The sequence below is a fragment of the Dermochelys coriacea genome, chromosome 19 (assembly GCF_009764565.3).
Source record: "Dermochelys coriacea isolate rDerCor1 chromosome 19, rDerCor1.pri.v4, whole genome shotgun sequence".
In the NCBI taxonomy this organism is placed as follows: Eukaryota; Metazoa; Chordata; order Testudines; family Dermochelyidae; genus Dermochelys; species Dermochelys coriacea.
In genome coordinates, this window is record NC_050086.2 from 18,687,539 (window position 1) to 18,697,587 (window position 10,049).

Here is a 10,049-nt window from a genome sequence, read left to right on the forward strand (position 1 = left end):
GAGGCTCAACTTAAATGTATACCCCAAATTAAAAAACATAGAAAGAGAATCAAAAAAGTGCCACCATGGCTAACCAACAAAGTAAATGAAGTAGCAAGAGGCAAAAAAGTGCCCTTTAAAAAGCGGAAGGTAAATCCTGGTGAGGAAAATAGAAAGCAGCATAAACTCTGCCAAGTGAAGTGTAAAAATACAATTGGGAAGGCCAAAAAAAGAATCTGAAGAATGGCTAGCCACAGACTCAAAAAGTAATGGCAAAATTTTTTTAAGTACATCAGAAGCAGAAAGCCTGCTAAACCAGTAGGACTGGTACTCAAGGAGTACTCAAGGATGACAAGGCCCTTGTGAAGACAATAAATGAATTTCTTTGCATTGGTCTTCATGGCTGAGGATGTGAGGGAGATTCCCAAACCTGAGCCATTCTTTTTAGGTGACAAATCTGAGGAACTGTCCCAGATTGAGGTGTCATTAGAGGAGGTTTTAGAACAAATTGATAAACTAAACAGTAATAAGTCACCAGGACCAGATGGTATTCACCCAAGAGTTCTGAAGGAACTCAAATGTGAAGTTGCAGAATTACTAACTGTAGTCTTCAGGTTTCAGAGTAGCAGCCGTGTTAGTCTGTATTCGCAAAAAAGAAAAGGAGTACTTGTGGCACCTTAGAGACTAACAAATTTATTTGAGCATAAGCTTTCGTGAGCTACAGCTCACTTCATCGGATGCATTCGGTGGAAAATACAGTAGGGAGATTTATATACACACACAGAGATTGTAGTCTGTAACCTATCATTTAAATCAGCTTCTGTACCAAATGACTGGAGGATAGCTAACATGACACCAATTTTTAAAAAGGGCTCCAGAGGTGACCCCAGCAATTACAGGTCAGTAAGCCTGACTTCAGTACCGGGCAAAGTGGTTGAAACTATAGTAAAGAACAAAATTGTCAGACACACAGATGAACATAATTTGTTGGGGAAGAGTCAACATGGTTTTTGTAAAGGGAAGTCGTGCCTCACCAATCTACTAGAATTCTTTGAGGGGGTCAACAAGCATGTGGACAAGGAGGATCCAGTGGATATAGTGTACTTAGATTTTCAGAAAAAATTTCACAAGATCCCTCACCAACAGCTCTTAAGCAAAGTAAGCTGTCATGGGTAAGGCTATGTTTTAGTCATGGCTATTTTTAGTTTTTAGTAAAAGTCATAGACAGGTCATGGGCAGTAAAAAAAATTCATGGCCCTGTGACCTGTCCATGACTTTTACTATATACCTCTGACTAAAACTTGGGGGAGGGCTCGGGGGGCGCCATGGGTACTTTGGGCAGCACCGCCTGGGGGGATGCCGTAGGTGCTGGGGGGTTGTGACCCAGGGGGGGCATGCAGGTGTTCAGGGGGGGCACAGCCCAGGGGGGCGCCATGGGTACTGAGGGGGTCAAGGCCAGGAGGGGCACCACGGGGGGCACTGTGGGTGCTTGGGGCAGGCAGCCGTGGGTGCTGGGAGGGGGCGGGTTTGGTGGTGGTGGGGCAGATTCCCTACCCAGCTCCTGGGAAGCAGCAACCTCCAGCTCCTAATTCCATGTGCTGCCTCTGCCCCAAGCTGGGAACCATGGCTAATGGGAGCTATGGGGGCAGTACGTACGGGTGGAGGCTGCACAAAGAGCTAGGAGCTGAGGGAGGGGAGTTTCTGTCACCCTTCTGGGGAGCCCTCCTGCCCAGGCAAGCACTGTCCTGCACCCCAATCCCTAGCCCTGAGGCCCCCCACACACACACAAACTTCTGCTGCTGGGGATCAGGGGGGCCTGAAACTGCCCCAGCAGCAGCTGGTCTGACTGGCCGAGGGGCTGCCCGAGCTGCTCAGGCAGCTGCTGGGCCAGGCGAACGGCCGCTAAAGAAGTCACAGAAAGTCACGGAATTCATGACTTCCGTGACAAACACGGAGCCTTAGAGGAATAAGAGGGAAGGTCCTCTAATGGATTAGTAACTGGTTAAAAGACAGGAAACAAAGGATAGGAATAAATGGTCAGTTTGCAGAATGGAGAGAGGTAAACCGTGGTGTCCCCCAGGGGTCTGTCCTGGGCCCAGTCCTATTCAACATATTCATAAATGATCTGGAAAAGGGGGCTAACAGTGAGGTTAACCCCTAGAATGATGGGGTCTAAATTAGCTGTTACGATTCACAAAAGAGATCTTGGAGTTACTGTGGATAGTTCTCTGAAAATATCCACTCAATGTGCAACAGCAGTCAAAAAAGCCAACAGAATGTTGGGAATAATTAAGAAAGGGATAGATAAGACAGAAAATATCATATTGCCTCTATATAAATCCATGATACACCCATATCTTGAATACTGCATGCAGATGTAGTCACCCCATCTCAAAAAATATCTACTGGAATTGGAAAAGGTTCAGAAAAGGGCAACAAAAATGATTAGGAGTACGGAACAGCTTCCAGATGAGGAGAGATTAATAAGACCAGGACTTTTCAGCTTGGAAAAGAGACAACTAAGGGGGGATATGATAGAGGTCTATAAAATCATGACTGGTGTAGAGAATGTAAAAAAAATGTACTCCTTCTCATAACACAAGAACTAGGGGTCTCCAAATGAAATTTATAGGCAGCAGGTTTAAAACAAACAAAAGGAAGTATTTTTTCACACAATGCGCAGTCAACCTGTGGAACTCCTTGCCAGAGGATGTTGTGAAGGCCAAGACTATAACAGGTTCAAAAAAGAACTAGATAAATTCATGGAGGATAGGGCTATCAATGGCTATTAGCCAGGATGGGCAGGGATGGTGTCCCCTGTTGCCCATTCCCAGCTTCTGTCTGTTTGCCAGAAGCTGGGAATGGGCAACAGGGGATGGATCACTTGATCATTACCTGTTCTGTTCATTCCCTCTGTGGCACCTGGCATTGGCCACTGCTGGAAGACAGGATACTGGGCTAGATGGACCTTTGGTTTGTCCCAGTATGGCTGTTCTTATATTCTTATGTTGTGCCAGGCAGCATGCATCTCTTGGGGGGTTCTTACTCAGCCGAGAAAATTCCCCTCTCCTATTATCCTATACTAAACAGACTTGTGCAGAGCCTCTTCCCCACCATGCTCTCCTCCACTCCCCACTGATGTCCCTAGCTGGTAGATGTGCTCCTCACAGCCTATCAATCACCACCTTCCCTTCTCCCCATGACCTCTCCTGTCTCCTGAGGCATGGAGAAGCCAGAAGGAGGGCAGAGTTGGTAGCTGAGTGTCAGTGAGATGTTCCCAGAGAGATCCCTCATCCCCCCACCCCCGTTACAGGTGTCTTTCAGCCATGCCTCCCTTACTACCTCCACTTCCTCAAAAAGCAAGGGAAATTCACTTCCCAAAAACTCTGTTAACGCAGAGTTACGGTCAACCAACAGTGCCTTGTTCCCTTTCAGAACATTAAATACTTTAAAAACTAGGAAATAAAGAGTTACTGTAAAACAAACAAATCTCTGAAAACCAGAAAATACAGAAATATGGTAATGTCTATCCCACATAACCTCCCACACATAATCGTAACTTCGCCTCTTTTGAGCCATCCCCCAAAACATTCCTCTCAGAGGACAGTATCCTTCCAGAGCAAGTCGAGGACTCTGGTGAAAGTTCACAGGAGTAGTGTGGGGACAAACTCTTAGGCCTTTTGCAGAAGGGTAGAATTAAGCTTATGTGGAGGTATGGTGTGGAAGACTATAACTCTTCAGTTCCTAGCTTTCAGAGGTTTAAGCATAGGTGTTACTGGGCATTCTGGAAGGGCACAAGACTGACGGTCAACCTGAACTCTGCATTAACCATATTTCTGGACAATGAATACATACATAGGTCTCAATGTTACAGCTTATCACATATGCAAACTCCTGCTTCTGCATGGAGACCCATTCAAATCCCCTCTGTACGGACACAGGGGTCTGCCCACATGGAGCCAGTTACAGGGCCATGGTGTGTGTGTGCTGCGCATGGCTGGGGTGGTATAAACACTAAATTTTTTTTACCTTAAGAACTAATTGCCAATTAGCTCATACTTAACATGTTTATAAAGGCAAGCTTGGACACTCCCCACATTTATACTAGGCTTCAAACCTTTGTTCTTTACTCTAGGCTGATCCCTAAGGCGTGTGGGTGTCTGTCTGTGCAGAGATGTATGTATGTGTGTGTAGGTATGAGTGTTTATTGAATTTATAAAATGCACTTGTCAAAATCTCTAAAGTAAAAAAACAATTATATAATTAAATTAAACAACTGACTCATTGTCAATTAGAGGACTGACCATCACACACCTCCAAACAACAGCAGAAACCCATCCCAAACACCTGGTAAGGCAAAAGCCCAGGTAAACAAAGAAGTCTTTGCAACATGTCCCAAAGGTCAATAACCTTGGGCTCTGTTGCACAAGTTGGAGGTATGTGTAAAAGTTATTGGCTTTTCACAGGAAATAAACAACCCCAGATGCTTAAGTCTTGGGCTGCTGGCTCATGTTCCTTATCTGATCTGAACTGTTGTTAGAAAGAACAATGATTGGATATTCAATAAAAAGTAACACAGTAAGAGAGAGAGAGAGAGAGAGAGAGAGAGAGAGAGAGAGAGAGAGAGCGCGCATGGTTAAGCATTTGTAAGTCGAGAATACCAGAGTTAAGGTTGCCAGCACATGCTCAGCTGCCCCTTTGTGACACAGCTTTTTCCCATGTTTAGTTTTTCAAATAAGACAGGTAAACAACAAACAACTTTTCATACACTTGTCTAGCATTTTCTCCTTCGGCTCAATAGGCCAGAGGATCATTAATACCCAAGATGTACAGTGTAAGGTCTGCATATCCAAGAAGCACCTAGAAGCCTGTAGAAAAATCTGTCTGTTAATATTGTAATATCTGAGTAACAGCATGTAACTGTGTGGTTAAAGACTGTATTGTGCAAACAAGGGGGAGAGCTAAATTGGGGCAGTTAAGCTTAACTTTGCCATTTCCTGCTTTTCCAGAGCCTAAACATGCAACACAGATGGCCTTCTGACTTTGTTTTTCTAATGGCATTTCCTCGGTTCCTTAGAAAGATAAAAACAGAAAAATGCAATTTTTACCTTTGGAGTTATTTAGCCAGGCAGTAAGGCCAGAGCCTCAAAGGTATTTAGGTGCCTAGTTCTCATTACACTTAAATGACTGAGGATCTGGGCCTGGCTGCCTCGGAGTGTCGGGGTGTGGTTGGCAATGGGACGGTGGCAATGCTCCCTGGAGATTGTTCCTTCCATTGCGGATTTCCATACTTTGGAGGCGCACTTAACCAAGCCACCTGGTCATTGCCCGGCGTGGCGGCCCTGCTGGCCCTCAGGCAGCGCCAGCGCCCCGGGAAGCAGGGCATCTGCAGGGGCCTGGCGCCCTGGCTCTTTGCTCGTTCTCAGACGATTCCCCAGCTTCTCCCGAGGTCCCTCGCAGCCCTCCCCGGGCCGCCAGCTCCGCGAGGGCAGGGGGCCGGGGCCGGGGCCGGGGCCGGGGCCCGAGGGAGTCTCCACGTCGCTTTGCGGACCCTTCCCCGCGCGGGGGGCGGCAGGCGGCAGGCTCGGCCCGCAACGGCGGCTGCGGGGGCGCCAGGGCGAGGGGCGAGGGACGTTTACGGCCGCCGCAGGGAAGAAACCGATCCCGAGCCCCGCGCCGGCTGCTCCACCCGGGACCGCCCCCGCTCGCCCGGCCGCGGGGGTAGCAGCGGGCGCGGCACGTGCCCCGCCGGGAAGCGGGGACTCCCCCGCCTGGCCGGGGCGCCCTGGGAGCCGGGAGGGGTCTCGGGAGGGCCGCGGTCGGACTGCGGGCAAGGCGGAGACGGGGGCCTGCGTCCCCGGCCTGGGCGCCCCGGCCGCTCCCCGCGCAGGCGTCGAGCCCTGCCCCCGCCCCCCGCCGGCTCGAGCCCCGGGCGGCCGGGGCAGCGGGACACGCCCCCCGCGCGAGCGGGGCGGGCGGGAACAGGAGGGGCGCGGCCCCGGCGAACTCCGCCCACTGCGCTGCGCTGCGCTGCGCTCCTCAGCCCCGCCCCGCCCCGCGTCTCCGCACAGCAGGGGGGCGGGGCCCGCCCGTCCCGCGGGCCCACCTGACGCGGCAGCTGCGCCCCAATGGCAGGCGCGAGGCGGGGCTCCGGGCCACGCCCCCCCCGTGGCGGATATAAGGCTGCCGCGGCAGGCCGGGCGCTGGTGACGGAGATCGCGAGGAGCCGCGGGGCGGGGCGGGGCGGGGCGTCGCTTGCGCTGCTGCTGCTGCTGCTGCTGCTGCTGCTGCTGCTGGCCGGGGAGTCTGCGCCCCTCGGCTCGGGTACGTGGCCGGGGGCTCGCGGGGGCGGGGCGGGCGGTAGCTTGTCCCGGGGGTCCCGCTGCTGCCGCCGGGCGCAGGCTCCGGGGAGGCGCCGGGGTCCTGCGCGCCGCCGGCGGGGCTCCGCGGCGCCCTCTCCCGGGCGGCGCCGCGCTGGGGTCCGCCGCGGGGCAGCGCCGCTCCGCCGGCTGCGGGAGACCGGCTGCCCCTGGACCGCCCCGCCCCCCCCGGGGGCAGGCAGCGGCCGGGAGACCCTGCCACGTCGGCTTCGTCCCGGAGCGGGTCTTGCGAGCCCAGCCCAGCCCGGCTTTCCGGGGCCGGGAGACCCAGCTCGTCGACGGGGCCCCGGCGGAGACGCTGGTGATGTGACGCGTCCTCGGCCCGTCTCTCCTCGACCCAGGTTATAGGGCGGCCCTGGAGGGAGGGCTCCGAGGCCGTCCCCTTGGAAGAAGGGGAGTGGGTGGAAGCTGCCTTTCCCTAGCAGCGCCTCAAACCTCCTCCTTGCCTTGCAGTGACCTCCTCGCCATGGCAGATCACATGATGATGTCGATGAGCCATGGAGTTAATGGGCTCCAGAACTACCGCGTGGGCATGAATGGACTGCAGGGACCCCCCCAGCATGGGCAGCATGTGCTAAGGACTCTACCTACTAGCAGCCAGATGGTGCAGTACGGAGGGGCCAGCATGGATGGGAGCATGAGGCCAAGACCCAATATCAATGGACAAATGGCCCACCATCAAATGCCCAACACCATGATGTTCAGCAGTCCGAGCCAGCAGCAACAATACATGGGGCCTGTGGGCACTCAGCAGCTTATGGCCAGCATGCACTTACAGAAACTCAACACCCAGTATCAAGGGCACCCTCTAATGGGCATGAGCAATGGTCCCATGGCGGCAGGTGTGCAGCAGTACAGAATGGTGCCCAGTCAGCACCCTGGCATGCAGCACATGCCCTCACCAGCTCTGACCTTGAATGTTATGGACACTGATCTCATAGATGAGGAGGTCTTGACGTCTCTGGTCCAGGAACTGGGTTTGGACCGGATTCAGGAGCTGCCTGAGCTCTTCTTGGGACAGAATGAATTTGACTTCATTTCAGACTTTGTCAGCAAACAGCATCCCAGTGCCATCAGCTGCTGAGGTGCTTGGGGGTCAGTCTTTCCCTTTTTGGTGGCTTGATTCTCCCACTCCCCCTCTTTCCCACCACCTCCCCAAAAAACAATCATTGGATGCTGATGGCTTGCACTTGATTGCTTTCTCTTTTCCATGTGGGAGTTATTTTTCTTGTTTTGGGAATGGGAGGGGAGGAAGGTTCTGGTGACCCAGACAGAGTGAAGATGAAATCTTGCTGTAGGATCATCCTAAATGGTATGAACAAGTTTTGTCTTCAGCAGAAACAAGGACTACTTAAAGTGACGCTCATGACTTTCCATGTCTAGGCTTCCAAGTGCCTGGGTAGAAGGACAGCGCGGTGCTGCTGCCACTAGTGGGCTTGTTTTAGGGTTTTGGCATTGCCAGTGAAGTTACAAACTTTATTTGTGATAAAATCCTCTAATGGCTTGTGTCTGAACCTCCACTATTTCACATTGCAAAGAGGGGCTTTGGTTTGGGTTTTGTGGTGTTGCTGGCTTTTTGTCTTAAAATCAAATCCCTTCCTTCCCCACAATACTATGACGTTTAACAGGTCTCGAATCTTACTTTTCTACTTTGACTTGAAAAGGGATAACTTCCCCTTCCATCAGGTTATTACTATCCTATTGTCTTAGCTGCACAAAATGTGTCTCTGGGGTGGGCGATGTATACAAGTTTGCCTAAACCTCTGTAGAACTTGGATCTTTTAACTTGTACAGCCAATCAACTGTAAAACTACTAAGTGTTCAGGCTAATTCAGATGTAAGGCTTAAAGCTGCAGTCAAGCTCCACTTTCTCTGCCTCTGAAACCAAATAAAATCCATGTAATTGTATACCCTTGGCCTAATCTTATTTATTCTTTTTCTAATCATTATTTATTAGAAAGGGCTCCATTCGTTGTTTGGCTTTGAGACTGTTGGGAATGACAAAAGGGCTTACTGCAGTTTTAAGATGCTGGCTTTTTAAAAAGGACTGGAACAGCTCCATGTTTCTTCCAAACAGCCATGCACAAGGTTTTTTCAGCAGCATAATTTTGTGATAAATATGTAGGACCTTGTAAACCAACTCCCCTTCCCCCATGTGATAAAGGATGACTTGACTTTTAATTACGTTGCTCAGAAAAGGTTAAATGTAAAAGCTAGTGGGTTTTTGTTTCCTCTTCTGTCTCGTTTCCAGGCGCTTTGGAAAGTGGAAAGCTCATTGTCAACTTTTTAGTTGCTACTGCCCCCTGCTGCTGAGAGCACATGGCAACACATCATTGTTGATCAATGAAGTGAGAATGTACAGATGAATTTTCAAATAAAAGCTAAAACTCTTAAGTGACGAGCTTGCTTGGTGGTTTGTTTAATCGGCTGTGCCAGAGCTAGGGTTGCCAACTTTGGTTGGACATATTCTTGGAGGTTTCATCAGATGACAATCTTCAATTAAGATTAATCTAAGTCCTGGAGTCTCCAGGACTTAATCTTGAAGGGTTGGCAACCCTAGTCCAACAGCTGTGTACAAAGAGATGCATATTGATGTCTGGGCTTTGGAGCGAGAACCTCAGTGTCCTGTCTAGACATGTCAATATTACAATGACAGGGCTGCCCATGGCTTAAATTCCCAGGACTATCTGAGCCCTTAAAGCTTAATCTAAAGTGTGGGGTCTGCACCCCCTCTAACAGCATTAAGCTGCAATCCCTGCTACTAGACACTGCACTGGTGTTTTCCTAAAAGGTGGATTACTCACATGGGTGGATTACCCTAATGCAGACAAGCTGGAAGGGTCTGGAGATGAGTTGCTGGTGCCTTGTTCTTACACTTCAGTTGGGCTCTTCTGTAGTTTCTTGCCCTCCATGGGCTAGACTTTCAGGATTCACCACCCAGCATCTCCTATTGAGAACAAAGAAGAATCCACATCCCCTCCTGGCTAGGTGCTGTGGCTGCTGAGCACTTTAGAAGGGCTAAATTTCCAGAAGCCTTGTGAAGCTATCATGTTACAGATTTTTTTTCTCCCCCTGCTGGTCTGACAGTGCTTTATTCCTTAACCCACTCCCCCCCTCTCCTCTGAAATACCAATTTGATGCTATTGGCCTGCCACTTCATACACTAAATCGTGTAGTGATTTATCAATTTTTCCCAGAATGCTCAGTGATTAGAAAAGAAATTTTCTCCTTCCAGGCTTGTGCTGAATGTTAATGGGAAAGCCCTTATGAGTTGTAGGTGCCTGGACCTAAGGTGTCTGCCAACTGCATGGTACAGAGCCTCTGGAAAAGCAGATGACCAAAATGAAGCACTTTGGTGCAGTTGCTGATTGAAACCTCTGCCATTCTGTCTAATCAGAGCAGGAGAGATGACTATTGACTGAATGTGCTGCCTGGTTAGGAATAAAGCTCTCTACACACCCTCCAAAACCCTGGGCTTCAGGAGCATTCAGTGCTGCCCTTTGGTAGAGAGACTGGGGGTGAATAATTGCTACCTACTCTGTGATAGCCACACTTGGGAGACTACCCAGGTAGTAAGAAGTTAACAAATAAATGAAACTGGCAGTTTCCCAGACACAGAGCAGATCTTCCCCTAGAAGAAGCAATGTAAAAGCTAGTGGGTGAATAAATGCCATGAATGCTAGTTACAAA

At 50.4% G+C, this 10,049-nt stretch overlaps 1 protein-coding gene across 2 annotated transcripts; it reads left to right on the plus strand.

Annotated features, from left to right (window-relative positions):
* Positions 1–6,172: 6,172 nt before the first annotated feature.
* On the plus strand, positions 6,173–8,757 carry CITED4 (Cbp/p300 interacting transactivator with Glu/Asp rich carboxy-terminal domain 4). 2 transcript variants are annotated; one of them, XM_038377356.2, is made up of 2 exons: positions 6,173–6,303; positions 6,813–8,757. In XM_038377356.2, exon 2 carries the CDS (start codon positions 6,826–6,828, stop codon positions 7,441–7,443), a length of 618 nt encoding a protein of 205 aa, XP_038233284.1. In that variant the 5' UTR covers positions 6,173–6,303; positions 6,813–6,825; the 3' UTR covers positions 7,444–8,757. The 2 variants fall into 2 exon arrangements, with proteins under 2 accessions (XP_038233284.1, XP_038233285.1); XM_038377357.2 differs by lacking the exon at positions 6,173–6,303 and adding an exon at positions 6,679–6,700.
* The last annotated feature ends 1,292 nt before the right edge of the window (positions 8,758–10,049 follow it).

Bases quoted from the DNA above. Each gene is read 5' to 3' on its own strand.
- CITED4 (XM_038377356.2), top strand. From the start codon at position 6,826: ATGGCAGATCACATGATGATGTCGATGAGCCATGGAGTTAATGGGCTC.